This window comes from Hyla sarda, chromosome 7, assembly GCF_029499605.1.
Source record: "Hyla sarda isolate aHylSar1 chromosome 7, aHylSar1.hap1, whole genome shotgun sequence".
Lineage (NCBI taxonomy): Eukaryota > Metazoa > Chordata > Amphibia > Anura > Hylidae > Hyla > Hyla sarda.
This window is the reverse complement of record NC_079195.1, coordinates 75,805,150-75,830,768: the sequence shown is the minus strand read 5'-3', so window position 1 is coordinate 75,830,768 and position 25,619 is coordinate 75,805,150. Positions and strand designations below refer to the sequence as shown.

At 41.3% G+C, this 25,619-nt stretch overlaps 1 protein-coding gene across 4 annotated transcripts in view; it reads right to left on the bottom strand.

The window, feature by feature from the left end:
* NEURL1 (neuralized E3 ubiquitin protein ligase 1) overlaps positions 1-25,619 on the bottom strand; it is a 314,024-nt gene that overhangs the window by 53,728 nt on the left and 234,677 nt on the right. For all 4 annotated transcript variants that reach the window (XM_056529693.1, XM_056529696.1, XM_056529694.1 and 1 more), the window contains exons 2-3: positions 10,074-10,315; positions 3,597-3,918 (exon numbers count right to left, since the gene is read on the bottom strand). In XM_056529693.1, the coding sequence (XP_056385668.1) occupies positions 3,597-3,918; positions 10,074-10,315 (564 nt within the window). The remainder of the gene's footprint in view (positions 1-3,596; positions 3,919-10,073; positions 10,316-25,619) is intronic.

Below are 25,619 nucleotides of genomic sequence, written 5' to 3'. Positions count from 1 at the left end.
ACCCCACCCTCACAAATTGTGGTAGTTAAAGGTTAAATTAACTATCGTATATTTTAAGTGGACATATAAGTAACATGTGACCAAGTATTATCGAAATATCTCCAGCCGTTTGGAAGTTATGCAGTAACATATATTTCCCATAGACTTGTATGGGACTTTAAACATAAACCCTGCCCCTGGCAAATGGGGGTGGGTAAGGATTAAATCACCTATCCTATGTTTGTTGTTGACATATAAGTAACATGTGTGCCAAGTTTCATGTTAATATCTTTAGCTGTTTGGACGTGATGCTGGAACATACATACATACACACATACATACATACATACATACACACACATACAGAGTTTTATATATATAGATAGATATCTCTGAATCCCCTCAATAAACAAGAAGTTAAAGAAGTTGCACCAAGAAGACAGCCCTTTTTCATATGCACTATTAGGGAATATAGAGAGGGCTCCAACTTGGGACCCCATTCTTTTTGCCAGAACTGATAGGCCCCAAAAATAACAGCTCTGCTGGACCTACAGTTGCCTTTCCATAATAGCATTGCCAATAGTCGTCATGTAATGTAACAGGGGAAACTAATGGCCAGCTTAGCTCTTACTGTTTGATAATAGCTTTGATGGCTGGTCCCATGAAAGCTGCCACAGAGGTAGATTCAACTCCAATGCTTAAAGGGTTACTCTGGTGGAAAACATTTTTTTTTTTTTTTATCAACTGGTGCTAGAAAGTTAAACAGATTTGTAAATTACTTCTATTAAAAAATCTCAATCCTTCCAGTACTTATCAGCTGCTGTATAATACAGAGGAAGTTCTTTTCTTTTTGAATTCCCTTTCTGTCTGACCACAGTGCTCTCTGCTGACACCTCTGTCCATGTCAGGAACTGTCCAGAGCAGACACAATTCCCCATAGCAAACCTCTCCTGCTCTGGACAGCTCCTGACATGGACAGCAGAGAGCACTGTGGTCAGAGAGAAAAGAAATTCAAAAAGAAAAGAACTTCCCCTGTATTATACAGTAGCTGATAATTACTGAAAGGATTAAGATTTTTTAATAGAAGTAATTTACAAATCTGTTTAACTTTCTGGCACCAGTTGATTTACCAAAAAAATAAAATAAAATTTTCCACTCGAGTTCCCCCTTTAAATATAAGTATTTGTTTCTCAGATACAACATATCACATATAATATGTGTAGAGACAGGTTAGTATTCTCTGCTGTCATGATGCATTTTGCATAGCACAAATGTTCCAATTCTGGTAGAAGGACCCGTAGTGTCTGGTTTATGGCCAGCAACCAGCCCCATAACACAATCCTGGCACAATACCCTCTGCCTGCAAATGTTCTAATTGGCTTATGTTAGGAGGTGGTGCCTGTGCCATTTGCAGCTCTGGATTTGGCTGCTCTGGGACTAAGGCAGGTGTTCTCATTGAACAGTGTTCTTACCAATGAAACATGAACTACAAAGAACTGCATCTATCCGGGTGACAAAAAATTCAATTATTCGAGAAGTGAGAGATGGGCGAGATGGGAGGAAAAGGAATAATTTATTGAAGTGATTTGTACCTCTAATTCCTTATTGAATGGATTTATTCAATTTTTCTAGGTTTAGGTTGCACAATTCCAGTAAGTGAAGACTTCTAGTTTTATAACATAAAGTAAAATGTTTTTAAAAAAAAAATATATATATAATAATAAAGTTGTCCTCCTTAGTGTTTGTTCAAAAAGGAGTGAAGTGCTGCAGTCTTTTAGTGGATTTGCTCCAGTTTTTTGAGGATTTGCCACATATATCTTTCAGATTTTGACTTTGCAATTGAAGATGATAATTGGGAAAATTTGCAACAAATTTGCAGCATTTCAGTCCTGTGTGAACATATCGTAAAAGTTTTCTGTGAGCATAGATCACGTGTAGTGCCAAACCAACTTTAGTGAAACCATATTTACAACTCTAATCCTTTGTTGTTTCTTATATTACTAAGATAACCTGTGTAAATAAAAAACAATCTGTCTTGGATCTATCTGAATTTGGATTTTATTATCAGCTGATACATTGTAAATCCCCCGATTAAAGGATGTATAGTGAGTTTACTTTTCAAGAGTGTTACTAGATTAAGATTATCCTGGGATCAAAATAAATTGCATATATATTGCTTGTTTCCCAATTCAGAGCTTTCCATAAAAGGGGTACTCGGCCCCTAGGCATCTTATCCTCTATCCACAGGATAGGGGATAAGTGTCTGATCATAGGGGGTCCAGCTGCTAGGACCAAGAGCAAACAAAAAGGGCGGCACTCGGGTCCCTCGGTGGTGCATGTGGAATTGAATAGCAATGTAGAAAAGAAATCCCAGCACTCACTCCGTCTTCTGCCAAGTGTTATGTGTTTATTGAAACACAGTGCAAATACAAGTTGACGCGTTTCGGCCAAAGCCTTTATCAGACTGACATACATAGTATGTCAGTCTGATAAAGGCTTTGGCCGAAACGCGTCAATTTGTACTTGCACTGTGTTTCAATAAACACATAACACTTGGCAGAAGACGGAGTGAGTGCTGGGATTTCTTTCCTACAGCTGCTAGGACCCTCCGTGATCTCTTGCATGATGCCCTAGTAATCCTCATGCACAGAGCAATCTTCGCTCCATGCCTGATTACAAGCAACCAAAGCTTGAATCTGTGGCTGGCACACCCCCTCTATATATCTCTATTGGAGATATGGAGATACATGAGCGCAGTATCTCTGTCTCTCCCATAGACTTAAATGGAGATGGTATGACAACCACGGGCGCTCCAAAGTCTAGCACTGCCTGCATTCTGAATATAAATGTTCAGAACGCCGGGGTCTCAGGCCGGAGATCGCAGGGGTCCTAGGGGTTGGCCTCTCACAGTCCGACATGAGGGATAAGATGTCTAGCAACGGAGTACCCCTTTAAATAGTGACCTTAGATTACAACAATTCTAGTGGAAATCCCAATTCTTCCTCTGTATATGACTCGGTGTATTGGATCTACTTGCTTTAATTTCCCTAAATTGTTCCTGGAGTAGAGCTTAAAGGGGAATTCTGGTCATAGACATCGTATCTCCTATCCATTCATGCCCCCCTCCATTCATGTCATGAATGGAGGGGGCGTGAAGTCCCGGAAACGCAGAGGTTTCCGAGACCGTAGCAAATGCGGGTGCTGCACAGAGATCGTGGGGGGTCCCAGCTGCCTCCCACCTCATTCCAAATACCCCACCCCCACGTGTGATTAGACATCTTTTCGCCTTGGATTGGGGAAAAGGTGCCTATGGCTGGAATACCCCTTTAAAGAATAATGCAATAATCTGAAGAGTTCTCCTTCTGCTAAGACTATTTGTGTGTCTAATGGTCTACAAATGTACTGTAAATCTGGTGTTTATATGAAGTCCAATGATATTTCCCAAAGTTTGCAGTGTATATTGTACATCCACGGTTACATGTACATGTATACAATATAGGAAAATTGTATGGGATACACAATTTCTTGAAATTACCATATTTATACAGTGCACTTTTCTACAATTGAAGAATACAGCAATGTAACATATACAGTATATTAACATAAATAGTACTTACCCAGTAATTCTACACCTCGTGTCAACCCATAAACGTCAATCAAAGCCCAGAGCGGTTCTGTGGTCCGCACTCCACTGAAGAAGAGCATTGCACCAGAATCATTGACCCTATAAAATACTCGGCCCTTTTTATCCACCCAGAAAGCTATGATGTTTCCTTCATTTGCAAATTCTTCTGGCAGTGCCTTGGCCCAGAACCCACTCTGAGACACAAGGTCAGGACAGGCATATTTGGGTAAGGTGTCAGGGTTAATCCTTGAAGGATCTTTTGATGTAAACCCAAGTCTGAGAGCTCCACTCCAGCAACACTGCTTCTTCGTGATCTATAAAAGACACAACAACACATATAAGCGTATAGTAAAAACCTTGCGTTCTGGAGATGTTTCTAGAATGTCAGTACATGCAGGCTAGGTGCTTTGCACAACACAACTGGCCTGTGGCAGTTTCACGTTACGTGAAACGACTGTAAGTCAGTTGTGCTGTGCAAAGCACCGGGCCTGAATGTGGTAACACTTCAAAGAAATAACTGTTGGGCCCTGTTCAGACAAGCCTGGTGAGTGCCTTCTCTTTATTCTTCTAATTTGGATTGCACCTGTCTACCTTTGATGGAGAGCATTTTCACCAGCACTGTTTACTCCTAGAGATTTCAAAGCAGTTCTGGTCAGCTTTTCTCTGCACTTTAGGTACCTACAGTCAGTTTATTGCTGGATGAAGGTGGTGCTGTAGATATCACCTACTCTATCTGAAGTCCAGCAAAGCCTTTCATACAGTTCCACATATGGAGCTAATAGAAAAGTTAGTGAAAATTAAACTTTATCTCTAGATAGTTCAGTGAATTTGCAATTGGCTGAAGTATACATATCAGAGGGTTGTTGTTAAAGGGATAGTCCACTGCCCCAGCATTCGGAACATTTTGTTCCGAATGCTTGGAGAGGGCGGTGGGGTCGTGCCGTCACAGCCACATCCCTTGTGGTGTCACACCATGCCCCCTCAATGTAAGTCTATGGAAGGGGACATAGTGGCTGCCTCCCATAGACTTACATTGAGGGGATGTGGCGTGATGGTACGAGGGGCGTGGCTGTGATGGCACAATCCCGTTGCACACACCCAGCATTCTAAACGAACGTCGGGTGCTGCACAGAGAGGGGGTCCCAGCAGCAATCAGACATCTTATCCCCTATCCTTTGGATAGGGGATAAGATGTCTAGGGGCAGAGTACCCCTTTAATGGTGTGTGTTTTGAGCAGAGACTGGTTATAAGTGATGTGCCACAAGGGTATGTTTTGGGTCCTATTCTTTTTAACATGTTTGATTGTAACTTAGAAAAAGATTTAGATGGTGATGTTTGCCTGTTTGCTGATGACACAATAGTGAGCAATAGGGTTGATGTTCCAGGAGGTGTCTGTAATATGGAAAATGATGGCGCTTTTCTAGATAAGTGTTAAAAACAATGGAAACTGCAGTTCAATGTTTCCAAATGTGCAATAATTCACTTGAGGAGAAAGAATCCTGTATCTGAGTATCGTATTGGCAGTTCTATGTTAGCGATGACTTGAGAAGAGAAGGATTTAGGGGCAGTGTTTTCTGACATCCGCAAAATAAGTCCACAGCTCCCATAGAGAATGAATGAGGATAAGGGATAACTTGTAGGATAACTTGTAATACAGTTGGCTGGACTAAAGCTTAGGTGATCACTTTGTGTCTGTTTTTGAAATATTTCATCTACTCAAGAACCTGACTGCCTGCTGATATACATTTTATGGTAAATTTATTGTATTATTGGAGAAGAGTGCACAAAACTGTGAATATGCATGTTTAATGGTCTGCTGTGGTATAACTAACATGGATAACCCACAGCCTTATTTAGTAAACCATCACTTGGCATGGAATCTTTCATTGATACTGAAAGAGGATCTAATTTGTCATACATGCTAAGGAAATAAGAAGCCACCTCCCAATTTGAGTGGCTTTGAGTGTTGGTATCTGGATTTCCACCCATCTAGGTCATAAAATAACTGCCACTAATTATTTAAAAAGATTTTAACAACATCCAAAATCAGTGCCCCCCCCCCCCCCCCAACATGTCTTGTTAGATGTGTGGCTTCCTCAGGGGATTGAAACACAATTTAAATGGCTTTTTGTTGACTCACATTGCAGTGACAAGAATAATTAATACATTAAATTTTTTAGAATATTCCTGTTAGGAAGGGTTGGGTAAATGAAGGGGCCATCTAGGGCCATCTTCCATTCATATTGCTAAGAATTTAATGCACACGGGATGGTGAACTTGATGGACACTCACTTTAAACAATAACTAATTATTCTAAGGTCCTATTGTAATTCTTCCACAAAAGAAAGACACATTATTTTAATAAAAAAAAAAAAAAAAAAGGAAATCTCCTATCCACAGCATAGGGGATAAGTGTCTAATAGCAGAGGGATCCAACTACAGGCCCCTACTATTTCTGTGTCCTAGAGCTGCAGACCCCACATCATCCATTTATTTATATGGGGTCACCGAATATCCCTGAGCAAAATAACCAATTTCCCTGAAAAGTTTCAGGGCTAAACCAAAATATACAGCAACCCTTTAGGGGATGCCCCCCTGCAGGAAAAGCCCTAAACTAAAGTGCCCCGTTCCTTAAAATCACTTTTCTTATATTCACTACATCACTTAAACTTGTGACTATCTACTAGATATCAAAATAATACTGCTAAAATAATACCGCTAAAATAATACTGTTAAAATAATACAGCTGACATTTTTGCCGGCACACTGGCCTTATGAACTTATCCGCTATGCTGTGAATAGGAGATAAGTTGTTTTCCATGGACAACCCCTTTAAACTGGAATTGCGTTAAAATAATCATAACCCTGCACATTTCTACTATTTTTGATGCATGTTACAACAGTCCATGCCTAGGGGATTTGAGCTGCATATAGTTCCCTTGCCAGATGTTCATCTATATAAAATGAGTGAATGTACATGGGTGAAATATATATAAAAAGTCATCTGATTGCTTATTTTGCTGCTATGTCAAATACCGTACGCTATCCCGTATAACAATACAGATACACCATCTACTTTTGAAATGTAGTTTATTTTTGTAGGATAGCCAGCCAAGACAAAGAGTTTGCATGTAATCGGACTTGACAGACAATAGCCCCAGCTGGTCCAAATATGCTTGTTCGATACGTATCTTTTCCTTCAATTTAAATGAAGGAAGCCAGGCGTGAAGTTTCAAAACCGTAAGCTGTCTATAAGTGTGGTTTCTCTCACAAATTAAACTGTGTATACTATTTTCCCCTCTCTGGTTGACTTTAAAAACAGTAAAGGCCAGATGTGTTTTCCTTCTTCATGCCAATTTAGCAACAAAAAAAAATTAACATATCCCAAACCAGATTGACAAGCCAACGCTGCCAGAATATTTCTGCCGCAAATGGTAATTTGCCTGGAGGCTCTGTGATGGCTTGACCCCATGTCATTGCTAGATGAGGTGGAAAGGCGCATGACAGTCAGGTCTGGGGGAAATGATTCTTGTAAAGTTTCTTTATACTTTACTAATATGTGAAAAACCTTGAGGAACCATATCGCAATGCAGACACTCAGGACTGTATGGAAAGTTTCCCACTTAAAAGGTTATCTGCCCCTAGACATCTTATCCCCTATGCAAAGGATAGGGGATAAGATGTCTGATCATGGGGCTCCCGCCACTGGGGACCCCTGCAATCTCCCTGTTGCACCTGTCGTTCGTTTAGAGCTTCGGGTGCAGCTCCAGAGGCTCGTAATGCCACGGTCACGCCTTGCTCGTGACATCATGGCCATACCCACTCAATGCAAGTCTATGGCCATCACGCCCCCTCCCATAGACTTGCATTGAGGAGGCGTGGCCGTGATGTCATGGGCGGGGCGTAACCGTGATGTTTCGAGTCTCCGCCAGCATCGCTAGTCATCCGGCATTAGATGTTTGAGGTGCTGCAGACGAGATCACGGGGGTCCCCAGTGGCGGGACCCCCGCGATCAGACATTTTATCTCCTATCCCTTGCATAGGGCATAAGATGTTTAGGGGCAGAGTACCCCTTTAATATCTGTAAGGGATTTTTCGGTTTCAGGTTATATAGATTATACCTGTAGTAAAGTCATGCAAATAACATACTTTGGGGGGAATTTATTATTGTATGCATAAATCAATTATTTTTCTCGCCGTTTGCTGTGCGTGCATCATGTGTACTTGTACTATATATGGGGTTATTCATGTAGATGTCTTATATACAAAGTGCTACTTTCTTTTACTTTGCATTTGGCAACTGCCCATTGAAGTCTATAAAGAGGGTTCAATATATGGATACATCTGTATGTGTCCATTATTTGATCCTTATTGTATGAGAGTACTTCAATTTCCTTTCTAGAAGACTATCCATCAGTGTTTACTATACCGAAATACTAATGACATGATTATTCCATTTCATCCATCACATGTTCATATGTCAGATCCTTTTTAATGACATTTATCAAAATGCTTTTGTAAGACAGGACTTAAATAAATACACATTACATACATATTACACACACACGTTTTCTGCAACTTGCATTGTGACACACTGTGTTGCAGATTTCGAGCTTTGCACAGTAAAAGTGCCACCTGTTAGAGTATGTTCACACTACAGATTCTTAAAGTAGAATGTCTATGGGGATTCTGCCTTGCAGCACCCTCCCATTAAACAGGTACTCCGCCACTAGACATCTTATCCCCTATACAAAGAATAGGGGATAAGATGTCTGATCGCGGGGGTCCCGCTGCTGGGGACCCCTGTGATCTCCCTCCTTCACCTGCCGATTGATTTAGAGCATCAGGTTCAGCTCCGGAGCGCTGGAGGCTCGTGATGTCACAACTGCGCCAGCTCATGATGTCATGACCATGCCCCCTCAATGCAAGTCTATGGGAGGGGGCGTGATGGCCATCACGCCCCCTGCCATAGACTTGCATTGAGGAAGCATGGCTGTGACATCACGAGCCTCCGCCCCGCATCGACAGTCATCCGGCACGGAGCGAAGTTCGCTCCATGCACCAGATGTCTGCGGTGCCGCAGCCGAGATCGGGGATAAGATGTCTAGGGGCGGAATGCCCCTTTAACTACAATGGACTTTTCTTGGCCTCACACTGGAGTCCGTCAAGAAAATTCTGTGAGGTAATGAATTTCAGAGTTTATTTCCATGGCAAGTTTAATGGACAACAAGTGCTAATACAACCTAATTTCTACTGCATTTACCATGGAGCAGAAAGGGCATGGAATTCAGCAAGGAACTTTTCCTCACTGAGTTTCGCAATGTCAACAGGCTTTAGGTTATTTTCACACAGGGAAATTTTTTCAGGATATCAGCCCAGATAACACAGGTAGACATTCCGCAAATAGCAGACGCTGGTAAAACATGCCAGCGCTAGGACTGGTCAGAAATGCACTGACTCTAGACGGCAATGCATTTCTGTGCGAATTCACATGTCAATTCTTTCAGCAGGAGCCGGGATCAGGATTTCTGCAATGTGCTTGATGCAGCAGAATCCCATTAAAAACAAGAGGACTCTGCTGCAACTGAATTATTAAGTGGAATGTAATAATTAAGTGAAAATCCATTGTGTGTTGGCTTAAAGTTTTATGAGGTTATCGACTCGGCACTCCTTGTAAATCACACAGCTGGTGGGGATCACTGATTTAATGTATGACATAGAAGAGGATAAAGAAATGAGAGGGATTTGGGATCAGCTACAGTCAGAATTATGAGGTCACAAGGAAAATAATGTGTATATTTTTTTGGTCAGGCTAATTTACTGACAAAACCATTGGATTCATATGTTGCAGATAATACAAAGGGTCAGTCATGCTCCGTCAGTGTCTGTACTTTTCCTTAATGTCTTATCGTAAATCAAGCACCAAGAATTCCACTTTATTCCTCCATGTTTGTTCTGTCATTCTGATTGAAGCTGCATGTTCTTTCTTGAAAGAGCAAGTTGTTGAGTCTACCCTTTTGCATTGTGAAACCTCTGTTTAATCCAGATGAAATTGTTTTACTAGGTTAATAGAATAACAGTAGTTCAACGATACAAGATTCCAAAACTACATATTGTTCCAAATTTATCATCCCCCTGAAACCAAAACTGTCATGTTTTGACCATAACAATCAATCACAGCTGGAGCTCCGGTAACATACATGCTGAACTGTGATTGGTTGTTTTGGGCAAATTAGACAGTTTTGGTTTCAAGCAGGTGATATATCTGGACCAATATGTACAATCTTACTAAATGTTATAGAATGTCTATAAAGTAAATTCCTTTCTCATTGGCTTAGGATAAATAAATACCAATTATAGGTTCAATGGGATAAGTTCAGGTGCACTATACTAGAGCCACCAGTCGGACATTTGCAATGCATACTGCAGCTCGTCATCAAGCAAAATGTAAGGGAGAAAAAGAACCAACCTTAAGCCGCACTTGTTCGTGTATGACTACTGGCCTGTTGCTGAAGGTGATGGCATTACAGAAACTCGCCTGCCTCTTGACTGCTTTATGTGCGGTGTCCATCATGATCTGGGACCCCTTGGCATGGGGATGGAAAAGGAGAGGACTGATCACTAAGCCCCCACATTGTGGCATAGGCATGCAATGCTTCTGCTTGTGATGACATCGATGCGAGGAGGCTGGAAATGTTCCACCTATAGAATCTGAAAACAAAAAGAAAGAGTTTTAGAAGGATAAGAATATCCAAAATCTCCCAACACATTAAATCCAAGAATAGAATTGGCTAAAATTGATACTATATTTTTCACAGGTGCCTTTGATATACAAAAATGGGCCCAAAATGTGTCTAAAATCAGTGGTGTACATAGAAGAAAGGGGGCCACAAAGTGAGGACCAAAATATGTTCCCATTATGGTGCTGGGTTTTGTCACACTCATTTCTGGGTTTCTTAAATTTTATGACTTTTTCATGAAGCAATTCTGTAGCAAACAATGTAGTTGTTCTGGAAAAGGGATTTCTTCCCAGGTTGTAAACTGACGCCCCTTCTTTAAGTGCCCCATGGAAGCTGCATGGACTACCACTGTGATATATTTTATACAGTAACATAGAAATTATTAAAATAAGCTGCTTCATGACTGACTAGTAGTTGATAATGCATCATTTACAGGTCTGATCCATTTACAGCCATAGATGAGAGAGTGAGGAAGATGTTTTGCAAAGCTCTGCACAGGGAGTTCACATGATGTTGATGGGCCAGTGTATAGAAGTTACTATTATCCATTCACTAGCCAAAACAACCATGGAGGAAACTATTATACCTTTATTACCCTAGACCACCAGGGATGTCACAGTTAAACTCTTCACTACAGATTAGAGACTGAATGTTTTCCAGTATTATTTGTTTTCATGATATGCAGAAGCAGTTATCAAGCACTACAACTTATATAATGTCCCAATAAAAAAACATCCAAAAAAGAATTAGCTTTTTGATGGGATTCTTCAGCAAAAGGGAACATCTGGCACTCCCTTCCCAATAAGACACTGTGCACACTTATGGAGGCTCGCACTCTCCGCTTCGTGGTGATACTCACATATAGTAGTAGCAGTCAATAACATCCAAAAAAAAATAAAAAAAAGGTCACCCAAATTGCGCTCTGGTTCTGTGAACTTTATTCATATTCAGTCAGTTCATGAGACAAACAAGCATCGGGGAGCTGCACATAGACAAACAGGGAACGGATCAATCAGCAACAGCTGTTTTCTGCATAGGCACGCACTTTCTTGTGCTTGAAAAAGTGATTGCCTACGCAGGAAACAGCTGTCGCTGATTTGTCCTTTCCCTGTTTGTCTATGTGCAGCTCCCCGATGCTTGTTTGTCTCATGCACTAAAGAGAGAGTATGAATAAAGTTCACAGAACCAGAATGCTAATTGGGTGAGTGCCGTCTTTCAATTCTTTTTTGGATGTTATGGACTGCTACTACTATATGTGAGTATCACCACAAGGTGGAGAGTGCAAGTCTTGCTGCCGCAGCTTACCCCGCCATAAGTGTGCGCAGTGTCTTATTGGGAAGGAAGTGCCAGACGTTCCTTTTTGCTGAAGAATCCCAATAAAAAAATAAGACACTTAAAAGCAACAGGACTTAAAAAATAAGTCCTTGTAAAACCATTTGAGGGTAGAATGGAAAAGTGGCACTTTTCCTCTGTGGCGTCTGTGGCTTCAAAAAAGAAGCACTGCAAATCAGGGTGAGTGCCACTTTTCCATTCTACTCTGATATGAATTCATTCTTTTTTTTTACAATCATTATTTTTAATAAGACATGATGTAAGTTGCAGGTATAATGGAGGAAGGTGGCCCACATGCTTACTCTGCACATGGGCCGTCAGATGAGTGCATGCTCTGATTATGGTACTTCCTAGCAATATGACACATGATTCAATTATGGGAATATCCCTTTAATTTTCCATAAATGCTCCAATACATTATAAGGAAAAATAACTCTTACTTATCAATTCAACTAATTTTAACATGCAATGCAAAAAGCGTTTGACATTTTATATTTGGACATAATCACTATTCCATGGCATAAACAGGCGGATTTCTTTCATCTATATTTCATCATACACATTGCAAAACATTGTAATATTTCTCAAATCAATGTGCGACCATTTAAAGAGGGAATATGGAATTTCATTGCATCAGACATTTTGAAGTGTATTTGGAATTATTGGGACGCTGTGACCAAATCATCTACCTAACCTCCCGCTGTGCAGCTATGGATGTTGTCCTATTGGAGATATTTGTAATATTTATATACATAGAAGATGCTTTGACTTTCTCAGAAGAAATGTTACTTTAACTCTTTAGACTTTATGATAAAATATTTATAGGAATAACAGTAATCGACCAAGGGAAATATGTTGTTTTCTGTATTCTTGGGATGTCGCTTGCTACCAACATGATGTTAAAGTATTTCTATATCGTAAAAGAGTTGCAGTTGTTCTTTAAAACAGCTGCGTAAAAATGTGTAAAATACAAGGTAAACAGAAAAAAACACATCGGGTGATAATGTTCCGGGCAGAAAGTGGGCAGAGAGTTAAAGCTGTAAATCACTCCAAATTGACTCTGCACCCAGCAATAACGCTCCCACTGCGAGTAGAATAAGTTGTCAGGCAGCACGTCGTGTTCACATCTTACCGCCAGATGAAAGCGTTATTGAGCCATATGTATCCAGGGAGGGAAAAAACAGAATGATTTGTAGGTTAAAGGGACTTCGGTATCTCAGTTGAGTCTAACATGAGGTCACCAGTCCACCTATATACTTTCCAGCTTACCAGATGTAACATTTCAAAGGAATTTGGAAATATGATGGGGCCGATACTAGTTGGATATTTCTAAAGAACTATTTAAAGATCTCTCCTAATGCAGAACACCTTCCCATTTTGCAGCTCATATACCGTATTTTTCGCCCTATGGGACGCACCGGCGTATAAGACGCACCCAATTTATAGGTGCCAAATCTAAATTTGCAACATCTGGAGGTCCGCAGGTTGAAGATCACTGGTATAGGAGGTAGTACTCACGTGTCCCCGCCGCTCCGGACCCATCACCGGTGCCCTGGATGCCGCTCCATCGCTGTTGCCGCGTCCCCGTGGTGTGCCCGACGCTCCGGACTTCTTCTTCTCCGGGATCCACGCTCTCCGTCGCCGTCATCACGCCGCTATGCACGCCGCTCCTATTGGATGACAGCGTGCGCGACAATGTGATGACGACGAAGGAGAGCGCAGGGGATCCCGGACGAAGAAGACACCGAGGAGGCAGGTAAGGTCCCTCCCGGTGTCCTGTAAGCTGTTCGGGACGCCGAGATTTCACCGCGGCGGTCCCGAACAGCCCGACTGAGCAGCCGGGTTAGTGTTATTTTCGCTTCAGACGCAGCGGTCAGCTTTGATCGCCGCGTCTGAAGGGTTAATACAGGGCATCACCGTGATCGGTGATGTCCTGTATTAACGGTGGGTCCCGGCCATTGATGGCCGCAGGTATTCGCCGTATAAGACGCACCAACTTTTCCCCCCCAGTTTTGGTGAAGAAAAAGTGCGTCTTATACGGCAAAAAATACGGTACATACTCTGAGGGAAGTTGAATGACTTATTTAGGATATCTGGGGGCACTCTGCGTATACTTCTATTTGCACCACTTCAAGCCTTCTAGAACGTGACTTTTTGGAGTGTTTTGATGGTTGGAAAAAAAAAGGTCTTAAATCCTATTAAATCCTATAATTAAGTGACACTGTCCACTTAACTACAGAGAATAGAAAGAGCTGGGATTTTAATCTTTAAATTACAAGTTATACTGAATACTTTCTCTTACATCTCCTGCTCATAACAGGATGCTGATAGATGATATAACTTTTCATGGTGACAGTTTCTCTTTAAGGTTCATGTATTAAGGATAGACCTTGGAGGTACCTTAAAGGGGTACTCCGGCGCTTAGACATCTTATCCCCTATCCAAAGGATAGGGGTTAAGATGCCTGATCATGGGGATCTTGCCGCTGGGGACCCCCGTGATCTTGGACGCCGCACCCCATTAAAATCAGTCCCCGGAGCATGTACGCTCCGGGTCTGATTACTGTCGATCACGGGGCCAGAGCGTTGTGACGTCAAGGCTCCGCCCCGTGTGACATCAAGCTCAACCCCCTTAATGCAAGCCTATGGGAGGGGGCGTGACAGTAGTGACATCACATGGGGCAGAGCCTTGACGTCACAACGCTCCGGCCCCGTGATCGACAGTAATCAGACCCAGAGCGAACACGCTCCGGGGACTGATTTTAATGGGGTGCAGCATGCAAGATCACAGGGGTCCCCAGCGGCGAGACCCCTGCGATCAAGCATCTTATCCCCTATCCTTTGGATAGGTGATAAGATGCCTAAGTGCCAGAGTACCCCTTTAATGACTTTATATGAAACCTTGAAGTTTTTTATTTAAAATTATAATTATGGATTGCAGCTATGGCCTTGAAGAGATGTCATTTCTTTCTACATTAGTGGTGAAACCAAAAAGAGCTGCATCCACCAAGGACAGGATAGAGGGGTCACAAGCACCTGTTTTTACTCATCTGAACTGGTGTCTAGGTGGAGTAGCTGTGTAAACCAGGATATTTGCTACAGAAGTCTTTCCCTATACAATTCATAAACATATGTTACTGATACGAGTTGCCTAGAGACACAATGGAGAGATGAGAGCAATACATTGGCTACCATTGTTTCCCTGCGGCATAGTAACGTACTTAAATCATAACGCCAGAAATCAGAGGAGTCCGGATGCCTTTGTATACAGTTTGATGAGCAGTGAAACAAGACAGGAGTGTGCGGGCATGATATATAGCATATTTAGTATCCTGGGTTATCCCTGTTTTCCATTTTATATTTCAAGAATAGAAGAAGCCCAACAATAGATCCCTTCACACCTTATGCACTTAAAAACACAAGTCATACAGGGTATAGAAAAAATGGAAAATTAATCTCCGGAGCTGTACTTTCTGAAAGAATGACAGGAAGATCCTGTGTCTTCCTTCAAATATGTTCTGCCCCGGTTTCCCCATGTGCATGTTGCTCACTATGTAAATATTTCCTACACACATTTCTCATCTCCTTGCCTGCCTCCTTTAACCAAACATTCTGCCATATATAACAACAGCCATGTGACAGGCCTTGGACTTTGATATTTTGCTTTATTTAGCTTCTAATACTGCAGATACATATTTAGTTTACTGTACACTTTAATAGAGTATTCCCATTATATAATATCCTAGCAACATGCCATAATATTATCAGGACATTAGTTTGGCCAGTGTAGGACCTCTGGGACCTCACCATTCATGGGAATGAAGAAGCAGAGGTCCCTTAAGCTTGTCTACTGTACATTTCGCTTCTCGGCCTTTTGGCTAAGATCAAGTGTAGTACCATTCCTGTTAGTTGGCGGTGTGGAAGACCACCAAGGCAGGTGTACCAGGGATGGCTGTATACAGTGGCAGTCATCCCTTATGAGACCTGTTCTTTCTGAATCTGGCCCTAAGGTCTGGGTAGAGTGAAGACCGGGGTGCAAAACTGCCCTGGGAATGGTAACCCCAGGGTGCCGGAACTTACTTGGGATTGGCAAGCCCACTTGGCAAGCCCACTTCCGGCTAGGAGCGAGGAATTTTTATAGATCCGGTCGGATGTCTGGGCAGTATTTCACTGCGCACATTCACTTATTTATTTATTTTTGTCACTGTGTCAAAGTTTTGTGTTCTGTTTGTTCACTAGGATTGGTCAGGGTGCGGTAGCCCTTCTGGGTGTCCCTCATGCCGGTCTAGGGGAGGTGTGTGGCCATGAGGTTCCTGACCTCCCTGCTATACCCCGTGGCATCCCTGCTTTGGCAGGATGCAGAACCGGTATTACTGGTTCCTTGGTGACAACCTGATTAACTCCTAGTTGTCCACCAGGAAAACTTTTGGTCCCCGAATAGCTTCGGCGAAAGGGGACATTGAACCTGGAACCTTGCAGGTGCCTTTTGGCCTGGGGGCCTCTCTCTTTTCGGAGAAGGGCTTGCAATATACCGCATCCTCGTGCATGTTTTTTTTTGTGTGAACACTTGCACTTTTTACTTGCACTTGGGTGATTTGAGAGCACGTACCTCGAATGTACATTTCTCTTGGCCACCCACTGCACAATGAGATGCTGCTCAGCTCCATTCAAGTGGTTTGTGCAATACTGTAGTTCCTTCATTGCTGAGCCAGGTAAAAAGTATGAAGAGACAGCAGTACTTTACTAGATCTCTATATAATGGTATTATTTGAGCACAGGGTGGGGGAATTTGCTACTTAGACATTGCACAGAGTATGGTTATGTAGGTAACAGTATAAAAGTGCTATTTTGCTCAATGTATGTATTACACTGCTATTTGGTCACTCCTGCCGTTACCAATTTGTAAAGTTCATCCAATGATCACATAAAAATTGTTCATTACAACCAAACATGGATTAAAGCTACATAAATGCCTGATCGGTGTAGCTTTAGGAATGGCTGCGGTATTAAAGGGGTACTCCATTTGCCAGCGTTCAGGACTAAATGTTCGGAACGCTGTTTTCGCGCTGTGGTGGTTGGCCACACCCCCTTGTTATGTCACAGTCACGCCCCTTTAATGCAAGACCATGGGAGGGGTTGTCACGCACACTTCTATAGACTTGCATTGAGGGGGTCAATTCTGTTTTAAGGGAGTTGCATACACTGCCACATCTATATTTATTCTCCACCTAGATGCAGAGGGCACCTCACCAGATGGGGATCCAGGGTTGTAAACATAGGTGCAGGTCTTAGAGTTGCGCAGCTTGCGGATATATCATATAACTCTTATATAATAAAACCACTCCAAAAGACCACATCTTTAAGAATGACCCCCTTATCCATATTTTTCAGTCCACCATTATGCACAGTGGATATTTTCTTTGAGAAGACCATCCCTATAGAAGACCACAGTCTCAAAAGGATTTTACTGTTTATGGGTACTCCTTTAATTTAAGTACACAACACTAATGTAATGGACTATGTAACTAAGGTCTTTCCATATCAATGTGTATTCAGCATGTAGCTGTGGATAGCTTATCTGGACTCACCGGCAAATGAAGTAATAACCACGACACCTTATTTACATAACAACGTGTAAGGAAAGAAATGTTGCAATCTTGGTGACATGGTATTATTCACATCTCCCTATTATCCATCCTGGCGATTATGTTGGATTAAGCAGACCACTGATCATTTAATAAATGTAGAAAACATTGTCAAGAAACACCAGCAATACATACCAAATGCAACTATATGATGACATCACCAGTGCTCTAAAAAATAAATCACCAATCTCTCCAGTTTTCATGTCTTACACAAAATTAATATATATATATATATATATATATATATACATATATTTATAAGGACTCATATACATATACACACACGTCATTGACATGGGGATTAGTAGCATCCAGTTGTAAATCAATTCATGCCTTAAAAACAATATATTATTTTATAAATATAACAGGGACAGTACAGAGATCTCTCCCATGACCTATTTATACCCAGAACTGTATCTATAAAAAGGGGGCATCCTCTACGTCTAGAGGTTTCTTCACCAGCACAGACGAGGGTTCTTTACTGTAAGAGCAGTGAGACTATGGAAGTTATTATGGTGATCTCAAAACAGTTCAAAGGGGCCTGGAGGCATTTCTGGAAAATAATAACATTACAAGTTATGGATACTAGATTTATATGGAAAGAACATTGATCCAGGGATTTATTCTAATTGCCTAATTGGAGTCGGGATGGAATTTTCCCCCCTGGTATTGGACATTTGGCATCAGCCTTACAGGGTTTTTTTCTGTCTTCCTCTGGATCAACACAGTAGGGACACAATAAGAATATAGGTTGAACTTGATGGACTCTAGTAACTATTTTATGTGAAATGATATAGATAAAAATATTGTATTTTGTAAAATATAAAGCTAGAGAGAGTTCTCAGCCCACCTGGAGTAGCACGCTTTGTGCTCGAACGGTGCAGGACAACACCAGCATTCAAAATAGGATAAAGGAGAACAGTCCAGCGCAGGATTGCAGATAAAAGAATCCAAGATCAATCCCATATAAACGCACAGGATACAACAATGACAAGTGACGCGTTTTGAGTGCACATGACATCCTTACTCATAGAGTGCCATATGCACGTCAAACACCTCACTTGTCTACTCTTGTTGTATCCTGCACTTTATATGGGATAAATCTTGGATTCTTTCATCTGCAATCCTGTTTTGAGCCGTTCTCCTTTATCCTATTGAAAAGTAGAAGATTACCAACACTATAGTGGAGAACATATATTCTAAGAAGTCAAAAAGGAAAATTGGAAGCATAGATATAACTGTAACATGAATGCGTGGCTCATATGTAATATATAATCTGACTGGTCACTAGGGCTACATTCCTATTGTGTATATAAAATGCAGTAACAGTCAAAGCTGCACAACAAAGTAACTAATACACAACACATTCTACAACATAGATCTACATATCTGTTATAAAAACAGTGATGGAAACATGAAAGGCCCTATTTGTGTGTACTGTCTGCTACTGAACACTGCCACTTCCTTCATCCTCTGTGTTCCTTCTGTTGACATCCCCGACTGGTTTATAAATGCAAACATCATGTAAACATCACATGTTCCAAATAATTCCATGGCAGATAATGTCACTTCCCGAGAACAAATAAGGGAAGTAATTCATTGCAATAATATCTGAAGAAAATATTTCCAATGATGTCACTGGTGGGTTTTAGCCAATTCTGGTCACTTGTGGTCACTTTACAGCAGAAAGTCCAGAGATGTATGGTGGATTTAGAGAAAGTGGAAGACCATTACAATGGACAGAGAAGAGACACTGTATGGATCTCATGACTCAACTTTTATCAGCATAAAACCAATTTGCTTGACATTCTGCTTGCAGTGTTCGGAAACATTGTGCTCTGTCTGTGCTCCATCATGATAGACAATACACTTCATTGGGAGAGGAAAAGTGCCAAAGGCAGGTCAATAGATCTAATAAGAAAGGCCAATGTGAAATCTTCCAGAGAGGCTTGAGTGCTAATCAGCAGGTGTATACCACATTATGATGGCCAGAGAGTAAGTTACAACTCAATACACAATGTTACTATATGGATCTTTAGTCCTGCCCATGACCATATACATTCATGTGGATGTGACTCTAAGCTCCAACAGTGGAAAACCCAGAGGACAGGGCTGTCAGAACTGCGTGGGGTGCTGATGGGTAACTGCCGGCGATTTTGCGCATGTGCGCTTCTTCCCGCCTCGATCGAGGCGGGAAGAAGAGCACATGTGCGAGATCGCCAGCAGTCGCCTCTGACCACCCCATACAGTTCTGACAGCCCTGTACTCCGGTTTCTCCATGGATGGAGTGTAGAGTCACAGTCCGAGCAGTGAGGGCAGGATGCATTTTGGATTTCAGTTTCTTCATACTTTGAGTCTATTGTATACTATTGTCCTAGCACCTCCGGACTACTCCAGTGCATGGATTCACCGCCATTACCTGTGAAGCAAGTTTCTAATACTAGGATATTTTGACTGGTATATCTATTAGTGGTGCCACCCAGGAGTCTTCTGTATCACATTCATGTGGATGTATTATTTTTATAAGTAATAAGGAGGTCATGAAATAAATAAATGCTGAAAGTCCATATTTTTCCCTAAAGCTTTACATACCTGTTCCCTCCCTATCCAGACATCTCTGTTCCTGGACAGTTCATGGCAATTGCTTCCATGGACTTGAGTTGGTGTGTAGGACGTGGCAGCCACCTATAAGAAGATCATTGGGGAGCCCTAGATCACCAAAAAAATGGTGACATGTTGGGCATAAGTGCTTCTATTCGTAACCGTAAAAGTTGTGTTTCAAGGAAGCTACGCACTTCTGTAGAAAGACACATGGGAAAAATGTTCCAGTCAAGTGCACTGCATCCCACAAGTGGCTGTAATAACATCCAACCAGTTACAAGAGATCTATCCAAGATGGATTTCTTGCAACTGTTGGTTTGCAATGCCATACAATACATACACTGACCTTAGCTGCAATGAAAGCGTGATCACTGCAGTGAAACACAGAGATTTTTTTGGTCGTATGACCAAAACTGCTATGTAGCGCTAGCCTAAAAGTGGCTAGACATAGGGTTATGCACCATTAGGTGATTTTAGTACTCACCTGCCAGACAGTAATGGACATGCATAGGAAGGATTTGTGCTTGTCTTGGTGCTAAATGGCTATGTTGTGAGACCACTATAACAGTGTTGCTTTCTTTTTGTGAAAAGGATATTTCCTGTTGGAGTTTCCTCTCTCCAACTACATGTCCCAGGATCCCTTTTGTAAGTGTGAGGTCACTTTTCTCCCTCCCACACATCAGACACCCCAGCCACTGATGCACACCTGGGACAATTCCCTGCAGCCCTTTGAAGAATGATCCCCCCCCCAACTCAGCTGTTGCTCCACCCATTAAAGCAAAGACAGGCTCCCTCTGAACACCTGACTAGTGATGTAATGTCTTGGGCTGCACCTCTACCAGGGAAAACCTGAGACAAAACTCATTTTGTATGCTGATATAAAGTAAAGATCACATAAGAATTGCAAGACCAGCCACCAAACGCATGTACAGACACTATATTATGAATTACACTAACTTTAGTGTCAGATGCACAGCCTGAGAAAGAAAAGGTCGGGTTTACAATAGTAAATCAGGGCCTATATTTGATCACAAAAGTAAAATGAGGCTGTATTTTGTATTTGCCATAGCGGCATGAATCCTTGCATTTTTTTTATTTTTTTTTGCCTATTTCTGTGTTTAATATAAAATACTAAGTGATGATAATAATATTACAATCCATTAGTCACATTATTCCTTATACTAAGTTGCAGCTCACCTAAATGTATCTTAGTTACAAGGTCTATGTTCCTATACACCACTCTTAACCTTTCACGTATTACATTGATTATGTAGGTTTTATTGCGGCATGAGCGGAATGCGTACATACAGTATTATTACCATAACTTCAGACAGTGACTTTCCGCCATGTGCTTAACATATAACATCTGTTCATTCAATAGGTCTGCCCCTCATTACTCTTTGTTACTAAAATATGGTGCCCAAAACAGATAGTAATCAAACAGGCTCTGGAGGTCTCCCGCACGACTGCCTAGAAAAATGTATTGGCCCATGATGGCCGGGTGTGTATAAAAAATACAGGCAGATAGATATATCACTGTCACATATGGAACTCACTAGCTTATAGCTGTGTTGATCAAAACCAAACTATAATTAAAATCATATTATATTGAATTACATGTAGAAAATTTAGTAAAATATGAAAGGTTTAGATTAATTCAAACAAAGAAGCTAAGAAAGGCAGACCTATATCCGATAGCAGTATTGATGTAGCAGATCAGTGATCGATTAAAGGGGTACTCCGCCCCTAGAAATCTTATCCCCTATCTTATCCCCAAAAGATAGGGGATAAGATGTCTAGGGGTGGAGTACCCCTTTAAGGAGCCTATTACACATCTCAATGATCATGCTGCCCAGATAGGGGTACTTTAGCATTATCCTAATTCATGATTGTCCAGGTAGGACTATAATTCACAAGGTTATCATCAGATATGAGACCAGGGGCGTTGCGTGGATCTAAAAAGATCTTGGACATGAGCCCCAAGAAATATGTTTTATCAATCTTCCCACCCCCCCCCCCCCCAAAAAAAATGAAATTATCTATACACACATATATATCACTATAAAACAACCTGTAAAAACACAGATGTAGACACTGTACATCCTCTCATTACTATCTGGATATTACTTCATGATTAAACCTGTAGGTACATCAGCATTGTCCTCAAATACTTTGTATAACAGCGTATCTCGCCATAAAAAAAGTTCTACCACTTTACAAATAACCTCTCCACACCGTGACATATAATGTATCTACTGAAAAGACTGATATCATTAATATTTAGCACATACAGTGTCCATATAATGGTAGGTACCAGTGGTATATAGGAATTCTGCAGCCTATAAAAGTAATTACAGTTACAACCAGTGCCTGATAGGTGGCGTCTTCTCTGATGGAATTTGCTCACTTTGCCTTTTCTTCTCCATCTGACTCTTGCCTCTTCAGAGTTTGCTGTCCCTCTTGTACTCTCTGTATTTATGTTTATACTAATGATTCCCTACAGGGCGTTCAAACAGTAAAAATTCTACCTCTAATAATGTCCCGATACCCCCATGCTTTAATGTCCACGGTCCACCATGTAATAATTTCCACTCACTATCTAATAATGGCCCTTGTTCCCAATGTAATAATGTCCCCACACCCTAATAATGCCCTCTATGCCCCCAAACAATACAAATGACACCACTGTAACCCCAAGCAGTAAAAATAACCCATGTGTCCTTCATGCAGTATTATGCCCCCTGTGCTCCCATAATGTAATTATTCCGCCCATGGCCCCATACTTTAATTGTGGTGGCCTAGCACAAAAGGTTGTCCTTTGGGCTGAGGAACTCCTCGGGCATGCCTTCTGCACATGTTTTAGGCCCACTGTAAAAAGGTTCATCATGCTTTTTAACATGCACTTTTTAACATCCACTGTATTCATTGTGTATTATGTAATTTATGCATGATGTCTTTAAGAGAGAGAGGAGCAGTGTTAACCAGGTGACTCCAAGAAAAGAACGGATATCCCGCTCCCAATAGATAAATAAAATCCAACTTTAATGAAAATTAGTTAAAACCATACAGGGGGAAAAATAATTAAAAAATAACATTGGGTAAAAGCACATATGAAATGCCAACCAGGTTAACCAGGTGACCCTGTCTGCCCAATGGGAACCCCCAAATTCTGTAGTATATAGTGTAGTGGGGGAGGAGTTGCCCAAGTTCAGTGCTGAGCACTGTGAAGTTTAGAGCCTAGATCTTGTGCTGAGTACAGTGTGGAAAGGAGGTGGAAGTCGTGTGTGGTGAATCTACAGGGAAGCCTAAGAAAATATCATCTCAAGTCAGCCCTGCCATTCTGCAAGTGTTCCCCTATACAGCGGTGAGTCAAGCCCTGGCGGTGATAGTCATAGGACCTTGTCATAACCCTAGTTAGTGTGGGACATCTTTCAGTCACAAGTCTAAAGTCTATATCAATCAAGTGGGTGAAAAGCACCATAAGTCCCATCAAGGCAACAGGGCTCCCAAGGGTTACACTGCATCTCTTCTACTCTGCTCGGTACTGTGTGTAATACCATGTGCACCTGCTCAGTAAAAGGCAGTTGTCCGTAACCCAACGTCAGTGTGTTTCTTTCCCTCCCCGTGTCTGGCCCAGGAGAAGCTGTCTCCACCTCGGACGGTGTATAGGCTAACGGAGCCCTGGCGTCACAAAGTGATAAGAATTCCCTGCACCCCTGTGTAACCACATAATAATGCTCCCTGTGCAGCACAGAGACCTTGACTGAGCTTTCCCAGCTTTTTTGTTAGAACGTTTGACAGTCATCATTTGCTATTAATACACTGCCACATAAATAATGAATGAAGGAAACGCCGCATTATTTAAATATTTATGTCATTTTCAGTGCTACTTTTTAGGTGGCCAAGCAACGAAGTTGCATAGGACACCTATTGTTATAGCTCAGAGTATTATTTTTGTGATCATCCATGTACAAATGTGTGAAATATTTCAGTTTGCATACTGGCCATCAGAGAATACACAATAGGTGGACATGTCCTGTTTTCTGCAGCTCACTAGTCAACTTTGCTGTATAGACTGGGACAGAAGAGTCAGGGGAAAGAGATTAAAAATATTAAACCTTCCAGTACTTATCAACTGCTGTATGCTCCACAGGAAGTTCTTTTCTTTTTTGAATTTCTTTTCAGTCTTACCACAGTGCTCTCTGCTGACACCTCTGTCCATGCCAGGAACTGTCCAGAGCAGGAGAGGTTTGCTATGGGGATTTGCTTCTGCTCTGGACAGTTCCTGAAATGGACAGAGGTGTCAGCAGAGAGCACTATGGTCAGACTGGACAGAAAAAAAGAAAAAAAAAAAACTTCCTGTAGAGCATACAGCAGCTGAAGGGTTACGATTTTTAAAAATAATTAATTTACAAATCTGTTTAACTTTCTGGCACCAGGTGATTTAAAAAAATTAGTTTTTCACTGGAGTACCCCTTTAATGATTACTCTGTTGTGATGCTAGAGGCCTAGATTAGGTAGCATGGTAACAATAGACACAAAGATAAGGTTCTCTATGCCAGAGTTTCCTAACCAGTATGTGTCTGGCTTTTGCATAACTACAACTCTCAGCATGCCCGGACAGCCAAAGGCTGTCCGGGCATGCTGGGAGTTGTAGTTTTGCAACAGCTGTAGGCACACTGGTTGGGTAACACTGCTCTATCTGTGACCCGCACACCAGAAAATGTTGCGACTATATTCGGTATGCAATGAAATAAAATAAATAAATGTATAATATATGTGTAATTATCAACTCACTGACATTACCTATTTCACATTCCCACAAGATTAACTCCATATTGTTTGTATACGTACTCATTGTTTATTCAAGGAACCTTACACATGCCTTTAGCATTTATATCAATCCAGATTGATGGCAATAGAGTCAAATCAATAAAGAAAAATACAGAAAACTCAGTCATTCAGATAAAGGCATCATTTACAGCCCAGGGGAGAATGGCAGTGATTAAAAATAATGCGCTAGTGCATATAGGCAATAACGCAGAACATAATTCACTAAGACAAACTAGAGGGCTTCAGACATGAGTTAAACATACAGCATCCATCAGAATTTATGGTTCCCTTAAAAAGCCTCTGAGAAACATTGTCTTCCATCCTGCTAACAAGGGTTCTTCAAAACAAACCACAATTGGATCCGGCATATGAAGTTTAAAAAGTAAATTTAAAGTTTTCGTGCATTACAGAAAAAAAGTCACATAGGAGCCGTAACACCGACGGGTTTTTGATCCTAGGCATCCTTACCCATGGGCATGATTAGGAGTGCCTAGATGCCAGAAATGTGTCGGCGTTCTGGCTTCTATGCGATTTTTTTATGTAATCCAATCATGGTTTGTTTTGGAAGTCTACTGGTGTTTAGGATTTAGGACATGGGATCCACATAAGAGTCAGTGAAAATTGAGAGCGGGGTGAGCTGGACAAACACTTCACTTTGTTTGCTTACACAGATTGTTTATTTTTACGCCTCCACTTTAATAAAGTACATCCTATTTTAAAGGGGTACTCCCATGGAAAACTTTTTTTTTTTTTTAAATCAACTGGTGCCAGAAAGTTAAACAGATTTAGTAAGAGAAAATCCCCATAGCAAACATATGCTGTTCTAGACAGTTCCTAAAATGGACAAAGATGTCAGCAGAGAGCA